Source organism: Panthera tigris, chromosome B1, assembly GCF_018350195.1.
Source record: "Panthera tigris isolate Pti1 chromosome B1, P.tigris_Pti1_mat1.1, whole genome shotgun sequence".
NCBI classification, from domain to species: domain Eukaryota; kingdom Metazoa; phylum Chordata; class Mammalia; order Carnivora; family Felidae; genus Panthera; species Panthera tigris.
Window position 1 is genome coordinate 182,940,433 of NC_056663.1, and position 17,598 is coordinate 182,958,030.

The following is a 17,598-nucleotide window of genomic DNA, read 5'->3' on the forward strand; positions in this document are numbered from 1 at the left end:
TTATATCTAGGAAATATGTGCTTAATCCAAGGTCACAAAGATATTCTCCTGTATTTTCTTCTAAAATATATATAATTTGAAGTTTTACATTTAGGTATATTTTAAGCTAATCTTTGCATATGGTTCTAGCCACGGATCATAGTTATTTTGTGTCTATGTATATAAATGACAGGGGCATATGGACATACCAATGTTCCAGAATCTTTAAAGACCCTTTAACTAAATTGCCTTTGCACCTTGAATGAAGAACATATACCTCAAAAACTTCCTCTGGCCACTCTTCTGTTAGGGTGATTTACCTGGTTGTCTTTACACCAATACCATCCATGATTACTGAATGTAGCTTAAGGTTGTTTGCATTTCCATATAAATTTCACAGTTTGTCAACTGTTACAAAAAGTCCACTGGGATTTTGACAAGTATTAAGTTGAATCCATAGATCAATTTGGCAAGAAGTGACATCTTAACAATATTGAGTCTTCTGTCCCAAGAATATTTACTCAGGACTTCAAGCTCTCTCAACAATATTTTAAGATTCAAGTGCACAGTGCTTTTACATCTCGTGTCAGATTTTCCCCTAAGAATTACATACTTTTGATGTGATTATATATAGTATTGTTTATTAAATTTCAATTTCCCACCGTTCACATAAAAAAACAATTCATTTTTATGTTGATCATGTATCCTACTATCTTGACAAAACTCACCTATTAGTTTTAGCAGCTTTTTAAGATTCCATAGGATTTTCCATATAGATGATCATGTCTGCAAATAAAGACAGTTTTACTTCTTTCTTTCCAATCTGGATGGCGTCCTTTTCTTTCCTGAACTGATTGTACTAACTAGAACTTCAAGTACAATGTTAAATGGAAGCGGTGAAAGCAGACAATCTTGCATTGTTCCTGATCTTGAGGGAAAACATTCAGTCTTTTCACAGTTAAGTATTGTGTTAAACATAGTTTTTTTGTAGGTACACTTTTTTTAGGAGGAAATACCCTTCTGTTCCTAGTTTGATGAAAATTATGATCAAGGATGAATGTCAAAAGCTTTTCTAAATCTCTTGAGGTGACCACATGATTTTCCTTTTTGTTCTGCTAATATAATGAATTACATTGATTTCCATTTGTGAGATAAAGCCACATTGTTGTTTTCATTTTGAAAATTTAAGACTTTTTGCATCTGTGTTTGTAAGGGATACTGGTCTATTGTTTTATTTTCTTGAAATGTCTTTGCCCTGCTTTTAAAACAGGGCAATGCTGTCCTCACAGAATGCACTGTGAAGTACATCCTACTCTCCAATTTTCTGGAAGAGTGTATATAGAACTGGTATGATTTACTTCTCAAACGTCTGGAAGACCTCAAGAGCCCGTAGTTTTCTTTGTGGGAAGGTTTATAATTACAAATTCGATTTCTTTAGACATTAGGGCTATTCAGGTTATGTTTCTTCTTGAGTAAGCTTTGGTAGTTTGCTAATTTCAAGAAATGTGTGCATTTCTTCAAAAGTTGTTGAATTATTAACAGAAACTTATTTATAATATTTGCTTGTTATCCTTTATGTATCAGTAGAATCTGTAGTGATGTCACCTTTCTTTCTTCATAGTAATTTGTACAGAATCTGATTTCTATCTGCTATGACTGTCCTGCTTGAAAGATTTCTTTAAGTAGTTCAGGCCTGAATATGATAAATTCTTTTCCATTTTTTTTATGTCTAGAAAGGTCTTTATTTTGTCTTGCCCAGGGACAGAATCCCAGGTTGCTGCCTTTTTTCCCCCCTTTGAGTACTTTAAAGCTCTTGTCTCATTGTCTTCTCCTTAGGAAGATTTCAGATGAAAAGTCTCTCATCATCCTCATCTGTCTTCATTCCTTTGTACACATCTTTTTTCTCTGTTGCTTTTAACATTTTCTCTTTATCACCAACTTTAAGCAACTTGATTATAACATGCTCCAGTGTAGTTTTTGCGCTTGGGTTCACTGAGTTCTCAGAACTATGGTTTTACAATTTTCACCAAATTAAGGAAAATTTCAGCCATTATTTCTTCATCTATTCTTTTAACCGTATCTCCCCCTTGGCTGACTCCAATTACTTGGATATTAGCCCACTTGAACATAAACCACAGCTCCCTTACAGATTGAGTTATTTTACCCCGAGAACTTTTTCTGTGTTCTTCATTTTGGATACTTTCTATTGTTATGTCTTCAAGTTCATTAGTCTCTTCTTCAGCAGTATGTACCTATAATTAATCCCATCAACTGTATTTCTTCATCTTAAATATTGTAATTTTCCTCTCTATGAAATCTGATTTAGATACCTTTTAAAATCTTCCATGTCCTCTATTTAACTTGTTCAATCTCTTCTCTAGCTCAGGGATCTGCAATTACAATCATAAACCAAATCTGATGCACCCCCTCTTTGTGACAGAAAATTGTACTCCAGCATACAGACATGCCCATTTGTTTACACATCGTCTGTGGCTATTTTTTTACAAAAGAGCTGAGTAGTTATAACAGAGGATACATGGGCCACAAAAACTAAAATGTTTACCACCTGATCCTTTAACAAAAAAAAAATCTCAAACTCCTGGTCTCAGCACACTGAACACATAGAAGACAAATACAATAACTGCTTTAATGTCTTTGTCTAATTCCATCAGATGTCGTCACTGCTGGGTTGGTTTTAATTGACTGAATTTTTCCCTCATTATGGATCATATTTTCCTGCTTTTTTGTATGACTGGTATATTTTAATTATATGTTAAGACACAATAAATCTGACTTCTGAGTATTTGATACTTTTCTATTCCTGTAAATATTCTTGACCTTTGTCTTGGTATATATTTAAGTTACTTGGAAAGAATTTGATCCTTTCAATCTTGTTTTTGAGTTTTTTAACAAAACTTTTACCTAACAGTAAAATCAGCAGCATTTGGTGTTGGCCAAATTTTGCACCATTATTGAAGGAAAATCCTGCTCTGCAGTACTGTAGTAGATGCATCATGAATTATATTTTTCCACTTTAGCTAGTGAGAACAGACAAGTTTGTAGTATGAGCTTCAGGATGTTTTTCCCCTCTAAATCTTTAGCTTGATTTTTATCCCCCAGCCTTGGGTAGTTTCCTCACACTTGTGTGTTGATCGATACTCAGCTAAAAATAAGAAGGGACCTTCTGCAGATCTCCGGAACTACATAGCTCTTTCCTCTCCAGCTCTCTGCCTGGGAACTCTAGCCACCGTGGGCCCCCGGATTCCCAGCTCCATCTCCTTGGTTCCAGGTGCTTCCTAGGCTCCACACCTGGATTCCTTCTCCCTACATCATGTCCTAGAAACTCTCTAGGTACTAAGTTGGGGCAACTGTGGAGCTCACCTCACGGGTCTCCTGTCTCTCAAGGCTCACTGTCCTTTCTTGCCTGCCATCTGGTATCTTGAAAAACATTGTTTTAATATATTTTGTCCAGGTTTTTTCAGTTGTTTCAGTTTGGAGTAATTCCAGTCCCTGTTACTCCATTTTGGCCAAAAGCAGAAGGCTTAAAAGCTTACAAAAATTTTCCAAACAGGGAAAACCGCTTAAAGAGTAAACGGAAAATCATGATAAAGTAAACGGGGCCTAATTATATTATTGTATATATTTAAGGAAAGGAAAATTTCCTTATGATATTTATTACCATCACAGTGACTGCTATTTTTACAGAGGTATCCCCATTAAAAGCAAGTGATTTATTCACCAAAATATATTCTATGGTTAGGAGTCATTGCAATCTATTACTACTGGTAATAAAATAAAATAATCTATTAAACTATAAATTTCAAAATGTCCATAAATGTGAATTAAAAAATTCTGCTTCGAATTTTTTCCTGGTATATACAAACAAGTAATTGTATATGTCTTTAGAGGAAAAAAAAAACCTTTCTAATTTAAGTAATTTCAGACTTCTAGGAAAGTGGCCAAAGTAGGCAAAGAACTGTACTAGTCCCCTTTCCTCCAGGCTCCCCAAATATCAGTATTTTGCCATATTTGCATATTATGTTTTTAAACAATTTAAGAGCTCATTGTAGATATACAGCCCCTGAGCCCAAATACTTCAGTGTTCATTTCCCCAAAACAAAGACATGCCCATATACAAGCATAATGCAATTATCACTGATACAATACTTGTATATACAGATTTTATTCAAATGTTGCCAACTGTCCCACAAATGTCCTTTATTTGGAGTATGGAAGGCAGTGTTGAGAAACTAATGCCCTTGGACCAAATCAGAACAGCCACCAATTTTTCTAAATTAATTTGAGCTCAAATACAGACATTCCATTCATTTATATATTGATATCTATGGCTGATTTGGGGATGTAAGAAGAGATGAGAAGTCACAACAGCCTCAGTGTGGCTAAGTCTAATATGTTTATTATCTGGCCCATCATAGAAAAGTTTGCTAACTCCAGCTTTAAAACAAAAGACAATTTTTTTCCTGGTCCAGAATTTAGGTGAATTTAGTTGTCATGATTTTTTTGGTCTCCACTAGTCTGCTATTCCTCAGTCTTTGTTTTTCGTCGTCTTGATAAGTCTGAAGAGTAAATGTTGTTTACTTTATAGAATGTTCCTCATTTGTGTCTGTTTCCTCAGGCTTAGACGTAGCTTGTGCATTTTTGGCAGGAACATCACAAAAGTGACATGATGTCATCCTCCTGAGGATGCACATGATGTTTATTTGTCCACTACTAGTGATGTTAAATTTCAATCACTTCATTAAGGTGATATCTGCCAAGTTTCTTCACTGTCATGCTCCTTTTGTTCCCTTTTAATACATACTTTGTGAGGATACACTTAGAGACTAAGTAAATGTTTGTTTCTCATCAAACTTTAAACTGATAGTTTTTCTGCCTGAAACAATTATTACTGTAGTGGTTGCCAAAGTGTGATTTCCTAGTTCCATCATTCCTTCTACATTTATTAGATGGAATTCTGCTATAAGAAAAATTCCTAGCCTCCACTACAGAGTCATTTCTTTAACTCAGTGTAGACTTTTAAACTATATTTTATTCTGTGGGTTCTATTACTATCATTATTTATTTTGAAGATTAAAGTGCTCATGATTTGGCTAAGGAGAACCTATTTAAACTGGCTCCCTTTCTGTGTCCTCGCAGCATGTCTCCATCATTCTTTGAGTACAGCATTTTTTTTAATAATAACAATAATGTGGAAATAACCCAAATGGCCATCAATGTGAAATATTAAAGAAGGAGCAGTGTGAAGGCAATAAAAGACTACGGAGATATGAAAGAGAACAAGGTAGAAGATGTACAGTTAGGTGGAGTTACAAGGTCCAGAGCGATGGTAGAGTATGATGCCAGACTTAAGAAAAGAAAAAGAAGAAATGACAATGATACGCTTATACATGCATATAATATTCTTGAAAGATACTAACAATGCAGGATTAGCATTAACTCTAGGGCTGTAACTGTGCAACAGGTATCTTTTTTATTTACAAATGCTGACTGAAAAAATTTTAAATCATTTAAGACTAATCTTTTCAACCTTAACATTTGTAATTAAAACGTATATTGTAAAATTAATTCGCATAATTAGAACACAATGTAGTATTTATAGTCTCCTTAAAATGATTAAAATCTTATATTTCTTTAAATTTTTTTAAAGCATTTATCTTTCAAGTTTCACTTATAATCAATAAATTATGATTAGCTAAATGCAGCTAGATTGGCCGGATATCGGAAGCTATCTTTACATTGTTGCCTTTGTTATGTTCACTATATCATACTCAAGATTACTTCTTAAAAGGTTTCATTTTTCCCCTTTGAACTATACCCAATCAGCCTGGTTTTGGGGGGTGGAAGGTGGGGGGAGGACGTAGGGAAGGATGGGAAGAAGCTTACGATCTAGATACCAGTATCTGAATCACTTCAAGAGCACCTAATATCATTTTTAAGATGACAGGATCTGGTATTTTCATTTAATGTTTGGGTAAAAGACTAATATAATGCTTACCTAGTGAGTCGTTTAGGTGGAGGCCGCTCACCAAATTTTCTGGAAAAAATAAGAAAAATAAATAAATATATAAGGCTGTTATTCCACAGGAAGCTTTTTAGGCACCATGAAATCTCCTTTGCGACGTATACTTCAACTCTACTACGAACAGCACAAAGGAACGTCCTTTAGCAACCATCCTTACCCAGAAATAACAAAATACATACTTTAAAAATGGTTTCTAAACAAAAACAACACACCCTAAGTATGCCTTACATACCTACTCTGAGCATGTAGCACAATGATCAGAGGAGTGTGACCACTACCTCCTAGAGACACCTTGCAAAAAACCCCCACAACTAACCAAAGACACCCAGTCTCACACACTCTGCAGCACTCAGAAAAATCCTCACAGCCCAAGAGGTGGTATAGAGTTTACCAGTGTCTGTCATGTGCCAGGCACTTTGCTATACATATTTTATACATTACTCTTTTTAATTAATATAAAACAATTCTGTAAAGCACATATTGGCCCATTTAAAAAATGCAGAAAGCAACTTGCCCACTAAGTAAGTTAACTGGCAGGCAGAGTTGAAATTTAAACCCAGCTGTTGACAAATAATACCAAAGTTTGTATGGAACCATAAAAGACCAAGAATAGCCAAAGTTACCTTGAAAAAGGAGAACAAAGCTAAGGGTCTCACAATTCCAAATTTCAAGATATACTACACAAAGCTGTAGTAATCAAAACAGTATGGTACTGGCACAAAAACAGACACATAAATCAATGGAACAGAAAACCCTGAAATAAACCCGTGTTTATATGGTCAATTAATCTATGACAAAGAAAACAAGAATATTCAATGGAGAAAAGGGTCTCTTCAGTAAGTGGTGCTGGGAAAGCTGGGCTAGTACACGCAAAAGAACGAAACTACACTACTTTTTAACAATATATACAAAAATAAACTCAAAATGGATTAAAGACATAAATGGGAAACCTGAAGGCATAAAAATCCTAAAAGAGAAGTAGGTAGTAACGTCTCTGACAGTGGCCACAGCAATATTTTTCTAGGTAGGTCTCCTAAGGCAAGGGAAACACAAAAGCAAAAATAAACTATTATGACCACACCAAAATAAAATCCTTTTGCACAGTGAAAGAAACCATCAACAAAACAAAAAGGCAACTTACTGAATGGGTGAAAATATTTGCAAATGATATATTTAATAAGGACTTAATATCTAAAATACATAAAGAACTTCTACAACTCAACACCCAAAATAATCTGATTAAAAATGGGCAGAGGACCTGAATAGATATTTTTCCAGACATACAAATGGCCAACAGACACATGAGAAGATGCTCAACAACACTAATCATTAGGGAAATGCAAATCAAAGCCACGAGACAGCACCTTAACACCTGTAAGAATGGCTAAAGTAAACAACACAAAAGATAACAAGTGTTGGCGAGGATATGGAGAAAAAGGAACCCTGCGCACTGCTGGTAGGAATGTAAACTGGTACAGTCACTGTGGAAAACAGTACAGAGGTTCCTCAAAAATTAAAAACAGAAATACCTTATGACCCAGTAATTCCACTACTGAGTACTTAACCAAAGAAAATGAAAACACGAATTCAAAATGATATATGTCCCTTGTGTTTATTGCAGCATTATTTACAAGAGCCAAGATATCAAAGCAACCTAAGGACCATTGATAGACAAATGGATAAGGAAAATATGGTGGGTACACACACACACACACACACACAGAATATCATGAAGACATTAAAAAAAAGGGGGGGGAGATCTTGCCATTTGAGAAAACATGGATGAACCTAGAGGGTATTACACTATGTGAAGTAAGTCATATTGAAAAAGACAAATACCCCATGATTTCATTCATATGTGAAGTTAAAAAAATAAAAAATCAGAATCAGACTTATAAATATAGAGAATAAACTCATGGCTGCCAGAGGGAAGGGAGTGGGCGGTGGGCAAAACGGGTGAGAGGGAGCAGGAGACACAGGCTTTCAGTTATAGAATGAGTAAGTCACAGGAATAAAAGGCACAGCATAGGGAATATAGTCAACAACACTGTAATAGTGTTGTATGGTGTCAGAATGTAACTACACTTACGGTGAGCACAGCAGAACACAGAGAAAAGTTGAATCACTATGCTATACAGGAAACTAATGTAACACTGTGTCAATTATATGCAAACAAAATTAAAAAAAAAAAAAACAAACCTAGATGTTACTACTCAAGAAACTTATAGTACATGGCCCTTCAGAAAGAAATAGGCTAAGTGGACAAACAAAAGCATTTCAACTGGTTGTAAGAGGGCAAAGAGAAAAGCTTGAACAAGGGTCAAGAAAGCACAATTTAGGCTGTAATTAGAATACAGCACGGAGGTTAAGAAAAACTCTCTAGAGTAAAATTAGCTGAGTTCAAATCCATGATTTAGTATTTTCCTATTGTGTAACTTTGAAGTTACCTGACTCTCCAGACCTTAGTTTCCTCACATGTGAAGAGGGCACCGTGACTACATTTACCTCAAAGAGGTGTTGAAGGGATTAAATATGTTAATATTTAGAAACACATAAAACAGTGCCTGGTATGCAGTAAGTGCTCAATAAATGTTAGTCATTATTACTACACTTTTGTTATAAATTGGCAAGCCAAAATTATGAAATAAGGAACTAAGCGTGATGTTAATAAGAATAAATAAGTATAGAGGAAGAAGAAACGAACTTCTACGTGATGACCTATTTCCACTGCGAGGTTCTCTAAGAGATGGTGGAAGCACAACACTTGAAAATGGACCAATAGAATTGTTTTCAAGCAGACTGAAGTTACAAACAGGCTAAGTGACTTGCTCATAATTAGTTACAGGTTGCAAAGCCTAATTTGACTTAAGAGTTCTCTACTGTACTTCATGTCCCACAAACTTATTAACTTTGATGATAAAAGCCTTAGCATCTGATGTAGTACATTTTGTTGTGTAATTTAATGCTATATGACATTGTTTATGAACTCAGGATTTATAAACAATGGGTACCTGTGGCTACATTTTTGTTAACCCTGAAATATTGAAATAGTATTCTAACTCAAATAGTACACAAATATGAGTAAACAATCTAAGTTTCTGAAGTTTCTTTTTTGTTAACCCTGACATACTGAAATAGTATTCTAACTCAAATAGTACACAAATATGAGTAAACAATCTAAGTTTCTGAAGTTTCTTTTTTGTTAACCCTGAAATACTGAAATAGTATTCTAACTCAAATAGTACACAAACATGAGTCAACAATCTAAGTTTCTGTTGGAAGAATTACTTATTAATTCTTTGATTTTACCCTGCAGGATATTCAATTTTAAAAACCAAGAAACAAAACACAATGTTTTAGCAGCAACATCAGCAGGGCCACTGAAGACCACAGGTTCTAAACCACTGAACTACTGAAAAACAAACAACAACAACAACAAACACTCACTGAACTACTGGCTCATCTGTAAATTTCAGTTCTGGAATAAAAGCTGAAAATCTACTCCTGAATCTTTTTCCAAACGGAAGACTTTGTTGAATTTTTCAAACTGATTACACGTACCATTAAACTGCCTTACTATGTTAGATATAGTTTACAAAAACCAAGAAGTTTAAGACAGCCTTTAAAATATTTCTTTGCATATACTGTATATGTAAGAAAGAGCACAGTTGCACTTTATAAAGACAAGCAAAGTGAGGTGGTTAAAATGGTGAAAATTTTACAGAGACACAGCTAACGAAATAAATAAAACTTTCCAGTGGAGATCATGACATGGTACCCTTCATACTAGCATTCCATACTAATATTCCAACCATCAGGCACCTTTTGGATCTGACACAGCTTTATTACAGGACGAGTAAGAGATCCACTGTACTCACAATTGAAACATAAATTTTGTTTCTCGGTGCTCTGAAATGCTTTCAAAATCAGATTAACAACTAAGTGTTAATTAAAATATCTGTCTCTATTCCTTTTTGGAAATACCCCTTGGATGAAATCAACAATTACACAACATTCTCATGCAGAATCCCTCCTGCCCCTACAGAAAACATGAGCAAGAGAACTCAGCAAGTCTGCACGTTGAGCTTGGAACAGCACTTCAAAATTTAGCAACATTCTATCCAGGCGGCATCCTAAAGTGAGCAATCTGTTAATAAAATTAAATTGCTTCTTCAGTAGATAATAAAGCACCTCCATTAACTGTTGCGAGCGATCCCAGTCCTTTCTTTAATGCATACGCCATCACACTATCTCATTAAAACTAATGGTTACTGTATTTACTGCAATAGGGGAAGAATAAGAAAATGGGTTTTGTAAGAAAAGTCATGAAAGCATTTACTAGGTTCACAGTGAAGTATTCTGAAGCTTGCAGCTGAACTAAATCCTAATTATTTAATAAAATTTATAGGTCCACATATTTTAAAATGTCAAGTTACATAATAAGGTGCATTATGGATCCTGTAATTTTCACTACTAATCTGATATACAATATATACAACTTCAAGAATTATCTACTGCAAAAAAGAAGGTCCATTTTTAAACATGAATGACTCAAAAAAATTCATGATGCAATATTTATATCATGCAGTCAAAATATTCACCTTTCAGCAGAAAGGACTACAGTCCATTATCAATTTCTCATAGACTGATTATAATTTAAAGATTAAACTCTATCTCTCACTCTTATAATAGGGAATGGTAAGATAGGCATAAACTTTTATCTTTATTTGCAATCTATTTTAAAAACAAGGTGTCAAAAATAAAAAATAAAAAAATAAAAACAAGGTGTCTATTCACATGATCTGTGTTAACAAGTGAACCAGAAATAAGTTGGACCAACCAAGTTTAGACCACTCTCATGTAAAATGCTTTTCATAATAGGTGTATGGCGTATTTAACAATAAAAAATAATCTAAATCCCTAAGTACTCTAAGGATGCTTTTAATTTTATAAAATACGGAATTAATTCTTCATTGTGACAAAGAATCACTGCTATCCAATTATCTTTTTGATAGTATAGATTGTCGATATCTCATCGGCAAGAAGTTTCTCAAATTATATGCATGCTGTATTATATAAAATGTAGTTCTGACTAAATGTAATAATATATAATAATCTGCTTATATATCTAAGGGGAAAGTTATGATTCTGGCTTTTTTTTAATGTTTATTTATTTTTGAGAGAGAGACAGAGAGAGGCAGAGAGAGAGGGAAACACAGAGCCTGATGCAGGGCTCGAACCCATGAACCATGAGATCATGACTTGATCGTAACACATTGCTACAAAAAGTCCCCAAAACCTGATGTTATCTAGAGTAACAATATTAGAACATCAGTTTTAAAAACAGATGTGGCTGGAAAACAAGCTCAAGTCTTTGGGAAACTCTTGTGCCCCTGGGTTGTGGAACTAAAAGCAACTGCCTCTATTTTACTGTATTTCACAAATTTTCTGCTTTAACAGAAATGAGAATAAAATAAAGGCAAGAAACATTGGTGTAGTATTTGCAGGAAATAAGTAGAAAAGAAAGCATGAACAATCCAAACTCATAAATTAAATTTTATACCAAATTTGCTGTGAACAGCATATTAATTTTATACAGTTGGAAAGTATTGGGATTCCCATGATTTAAGACAGTGAAATAAAATAGCACTTGATTGAGGAAAAATTAGTAATGTTGACTCATATCCTCAAGAATGCACACCTGGCCATGCCATCAGAAGGAAACAAATAGGTAATACACATTATTATTCTATTTTATGATAATGTATAATATGAAAAGAAAGCAAAATATACTAGGAAGCTGTTTGATAATTTACTCACAAAAAAATATAAGAGGCTAATTAGAAAAGGCTACATATAACATTCTGTCCTTGCCTCCAGATTCATTCATTCACCTAGTAGAAATCAAATATAGATATATAGAATACATCAGTGAACAAATCTATGTCTTTATGGAACGTATATGCTATTAGGACACATGGACAGTGAAATATATGCAAAGATGTTCTTCTATGTAATTAACAAAAGTAAAATTTTAGAAACTACATATTGTACCTATTGGATAGAACTGGAGATTAATATTTAACCAACTGAAATTTTTTAAAAAATAAATATGTAATTTATCTCTACTGTAAAAAGCTCATCCATTCTCTGTCTGTGGCAGAAAACAGCCTATTAAGTCACACAACTTTGAGCAAAACATGTCTGCCTTTGTTCTACTTTTAATTTCTAGTTTTGAACTTGCTCTTCCCTCAAGAATCACATTTGGTAACAATACTGCTGAAAACCTGTTGAGGTGCAACCAGTGGTCCTTGGCACCACGTGCCCTCCTGGCCATCACATGTATTAAATGTGTTTCTATGAGAACAAATATCCTACGGGGTAGATTTCAAAGACAAGCCATGCTTGCAGCTGGCCCCATCAGGTGGAGAAACGTGCTTCCCCCAATTCCCTGTACTGGTAGAACATCTGAAAAGCACGGTTTCTTTAATTTTTATTCTACCTTTTCTTTACAATAAAAGAAAAATATCAAAGTTATCTTTGTAACAATGTGGCAGCAGTTTGTGAAAAGCAACAGGAAAAGCAGAAAGACATAACTGAAGGGTGACTGAGACCATCATCTCCAGCTATTCTCAGTATCTGCCTTCTTAGATATTTCCAATATTATTACTGGGATAAGGGGGTGCCTTTCCAAAAATCCATTACCTGGGGAAGGGCTTTCCCGGGTTAAATCTGCAAGAGCCATAAGCCTTACTATCCAGATAGCATAACTGAGTTGCGAGAACACTGGCATCCATTAACACTGCAGATGAGATCTTATATGAAAAGTATGCATCTTAAAATCTATGGCTTCTAGAAGAGGGGGCAACTGGACACTGGGCAAACTATGCTAATTTCACATATCAAAAGACTGAATGGGACAAACTGACAATGCTTCCTAATATAATGCATTGAGTACATTATCACTTCTGTGATGTTACTGACAAAAAAATGTAGAAACTGAAGCTGAACACGAGAAAATTTAAACCTAAAGCATGGATTAGTCAACAAAATAACTGAGCTATACTTTAATTACTTAAAAATTTTTTTTTCAATATTTATTTTTGAGAGACAAAGAGTGTGAGCGGGCAGAGGGGCAGAGAGAGGAGGACACAGAATCCGAGGCAGGTTCCAGGCTCTGAGCTGTCGGCACACAGCCAGACATGGGGCTCAAACTCATGAACCGTGAGATCATGACCTGAGCCAAAGTCAGATGCTTAACCGACTGAGCCACCCAGGTGCCCAGTATCTGAACTATACTCTTTTTTTTTTCAACGTTTTTTTTTTTTTTTTTTTTTTTTTTTTTTTTTTATTTTTGGGACAGAGAGAGACAGAGCATGAACGGGGGAGGGTCAGAGAGAGAGGGAGACACAGAATCGGAAACAGGCTCCAGGCTCCGAGCCATCAGCCCAGAGCCTGACGCGGGGCTCGAACTCACGGACCGCGAGATCGTGACCTGGCTGAAGTCGGACGCTTAACCGACTGCGCCACCCAGGCGCCCCTGAACTATACTCTTAAAAGCATCAAGGTTACCATTAAAAAAAAAAAAAAAATTAAAAAAAATTAAAAAAAATTAAAAAAAAATTGGGGGCACCTGGGTAGCTCAGTCGGTTAAGCGCCCGACTTCGGCTCAGGTCATGATCTCGAGGTTTGTGAGTTCAAGCCCTGCATCAGGCTCTGTGCTGGCAGCTCAGAGCCTGGAGCCTGCTTCAGAATCTGTGTCTCCCCTTCTCTCTGCCCCTCCCCTGTTCATGCTCTGTCTCTGTCTCAAACATAAATAAAAAACGTTAAAAATTAAAAAAATAAAATAAAATAAAAAGCATCAAGGTTATGAAAGATAAAAAACTGAGGAACTGGCCAGATTAAAAGAGACTAAAGACACATGATAACTGAGTGCAACATACTATCCAGAATTTACTTCTGCTATAAAGGACATTATTCAGACAACTGACAAAATCTGAATAGAGCTAGCAGAGTGGACAACAGGATTATATCAATCTTAACATCCTAGCTGTGATAATTGTACAGGGGTTATGTAAGGGACTGTTCTTATTTTTATTAGAAACAACCACCACAATATTTAGGGAAACTAAAGGAAAGTTGTCTACTTCTTACCTTCAAATGGTCTACAGAAAATAAATTGTGTGCGTGCGTGTGTGTGTGTGTGTATAGACATACAGAAGAATAAAGCAAATGTGGTAAAATGTTAACACTTGAGATACCTGGCATTTTCCTTGTAGTATTTTTGTAATTCTTCTGTAAACTGAAATTGTATCAGAATAAAAAGGCCACACTCTGAGAAACACTAACCTCTCGATCAAGTTGCTGGCCTGACCCTGCTTTGCCACAGAAACTGGTGGTGACAAACCTATCAAAAAACATTCAGGGGAGGTATCATATAAAAGACTATGGCCAGCTTCCTGATATAGCTTTTATGTTCTCTTGACAATTATGCAAGATTCGCTTATAGATGTAAAGTTTTGCTAATACTCTGTGCTAGTGCACGAGTGGACAAACAAATCTCACACACTGTCGGGAGTTTAAATTTGTGCAATCTTTTTGGAACACATTTTAACAATGTCTATTAATAATTCAAGAAATTTATTATATAGGTAGACAATTTGTGACTGTGGAAAAATATGCATACGAAGAAACATGATGAATAAAGCATCATTTGTATTAACAACAACAAAAAAAGTAAATGTCATGTGTACAATTAGGAATCACTTTCTGACTATATACCACCTCCCAGTCGCGGCCATATATACCTAAAAAAGCAAACCAGTTAGGGGCGCCTGGGTGGCTCAGTCAGTTAAGCATCCGATTTCAGCTAAAGTCATGATCTCACAGTCCATGAGTTTGAGCCCCATGTCAGGCTCTGTGCTGACAGCTTCAGAGCCTGGAGCCTGCTTTGGATTCTGTGTCCCCTTCTCTCTCTGCCCCTCCCCTGCTCATGCTCTGTGTCTCTCTGTGTCTCAAAAATAAATAAAGACATTAAATAAAAAAAATAAATAAAATTAAAAAAAAAAAGCAAACCAGTTAGCAGCATTCATTTTGAATGAGAAAATAAGATCTACATTTTCATCTCCCCCAAGTGCACATATAAAAAAATACATACACCTTATACACAATTATTTGTGATAATTACAGGCAGCAGCAAGAATTCCAATTTGTTCTAGAATGTGTTATACAATTTAACAGGTGCCTTATTCTTTACTAATTAAGTCTGGTTTAGGTAAACAGCAAAATAAAATTACATTCTCTAGAAATCAACTCACACACCAAGGGTACAACACAGGTAGCTTAAAGTAAAAACAGATAAAGGCATACGAGTTAAGAGTTTGCTCAAAAAACAGTCTCAGCAAATTTCCCTGGGAAAGCTACTTTAGAAAAACATATGCCCAATTCAAATAAAGAAATTCACACCCTTAAGGAAAACATATACCTCCACAAAGAGAAATACAATGCAACTTAAAGAGCTTTAAATAGGTTCCAATCTTAGCTATCTGCTTAATTTTTGTTAAGAACTCCTTCAGATGCCTCACTTGACCTTATGAACTGCCTTTTAAGGCCACGTTCCAGAGGTGCAAAGTGTCACCTGATGAGAACACAGAGTATCACACGTGGGAATGGTAGACAAGTGCTGTGGTAAGTACCTGGACCCCAGAGCTGCATTGCTTAAATTCAAATCCCAGATTTAATGCCACAAGTGGAAGTTACTTAAATTCTATGTCTCATTTTCCTCAGCTGAAAACACAGATAACAGTACTTCCATATGAGTCTCACGAGAATTTAAAATGTTGATCTATGTATAGCACCTAAAGAGTACCTGGTACGAATAAGCACTCAGTAAAACACCACTACTCCTTCAAGGCTGGATTACTCAATGATATTTACTCTAACAAATATGGTAAAACTGAAATAGACCCTTCAAACCAAATACACATTTATATTGTTTTAGAAATACATGTAATTAACCATGTATCTCATAGGGATTAACATCCAGAATATATAAAAAACTCCTCTAACTCAACAACAAAAAACCTGATTTAAAAATAGGTACAGGAGAAGAAAATAGGAAAGAGACTTGAACAGATATATTTGTCCGAGAAGATAAACAAATGGCAAATAAGCACGTGAAAAGATACTCAACATCACTAGTCATTAGGAAAATGCAAATCAAAACCATAAAGAAATACCGCTTCACATCCATTAGGATGGTGATTATCAAAAATAACAGAAAATAACAAGTGTTGGTGAGGATATGGGAAACCTCTGTACCTTACTGTGGGAATGTACAATGGTGCGGCCACTATAGAAAGCAGTGCGGTGGCTCCTCCAAAAATTATACATACAGTTACTGCATGACCAATCAAATTCAAGTCTGGGTGTAAACCCAAAAGAAGTGAAAGCAGGGACTCAAACAGATACTTTGCGCACCATTGCTCACAGCAGCATTATTTACAACAGCCCAAAGGTGGAAACAACCCAAATGCCTACTAATGAATGAAGAAATGAACAAATGTGGTATACACATATAATATTATTCTGCCTTAAAAAGGAAATTCTGACACATGCTACGACGTGGATGAACCTTGAAAACTTTATGCTGAGAGAAATAAGCCAGACACGAAAGGGCACATGTTCTAGGATTGCACTTATATAAGGTACCTAGAGTGGCCACATTCACAGAGCCAGAAAAGTAGAATGCTGGTTGCCAGGAGCTGGGGCTGGCGATAGGGGTCAGGGAGCAGAGAGAGTACAGAGTTTCAGTTTGGGAAGATAAAAAGCTTTGGAGACGGATGGAGATAGTTGTACGATAACGTAAAGGTACTTAATGCAACTGAACTGTACATTTAAAAATGGTTAAAATGATACATTTTATGTCATCATATATAATTTACCACACACAAAAACACATTTAGTTTTGCCTTAAACTACGGCTCAGAGAGAGATAAGGGCTCAGCTTTGAGGGGTCCTAAGTTACTACCAGGTCAAGTATCAGCAGCTGCGCAGTAACTTAAACACCAACAAGCAGGTGCCAAAACAAACAAATGAGGAGTATATGAACATATAAATAGAAATAGCACATGTGTATCCACATGTACACAGACACACACACAAACGGTTCCTACCACCATCAAGGCAAAGATACGAAAGGAGAAAGAGAGGTTTGCCCTAGAATTTATACCTTCCAAGGAAGGGCAGCCCAGACAGCACACAAGTAACCCATCAAAAACTGTTTAGGACTAAACACCTTTCATAGAAAATCCACAAGTGATCATGGACAACTGGCTTATATATGAGATGAAGTCACAAAGTTTTCTCCCACGCATGTCCCCTCTTATTTTTCATGCCCACCTCAAGTTACAAGCAGTGAAGATTTTTTTCCTCCCTACAAATTTTCTGTCAGAGATGTTAAGGTTGTCAGTTCTTTAAAGGCTAAGCAGCCACTTGGAATTTCTTTGCAGGAAGAAATAAATCTGATTATTAATCAGAAGAGGTATTAACTTTTTTCTCATCCTTAAATATTCTAA

General features: G+C 35.5%; 1 protein-coding gene and 1 long non-coding RNA gene across 6 annotated transcripts in view; one reads left to right on the forward strand and one right to left on the reverse strand.

The window, feature by feature from the left end:
• The window catches only part of RBPJ (recombination signal binding protein for immunoglobulin kappa J region), a 103,864-nt gene that overhangs the window by 36,570 nt on the left and 49,696 nt on the right, over positions 1–17,598 (reverse strand). For 4 of the 5 annotated variants that reach the window (XM_042984822.1, XM_042984823.1, XM_007091125.3 and 1 more), the window contains one exon: positions 5,996–6,034. In XM_042984822.1, the coding sequence (XP_042840756.1) occupies positions 5,996–6,034 (39 nt within the window). Of the gene's footprint in view, positions 1–707; positions 1,131–5,995; positions 6,035–17,598 lie in introns of those variants that run through there. The other variant, XM_007091128.3, reaches the window with a different exon arrangement.
• Positions 7,609–9,531, forward strand: LOC122238100. The gene is made up of 2 exons (XR_006217053.1): positions 7,609–7,715; positions 9,339–9,531. It is a non-coding gene; the product is annotated as an uncharacterized LOC122238100 (long non-coding RNA).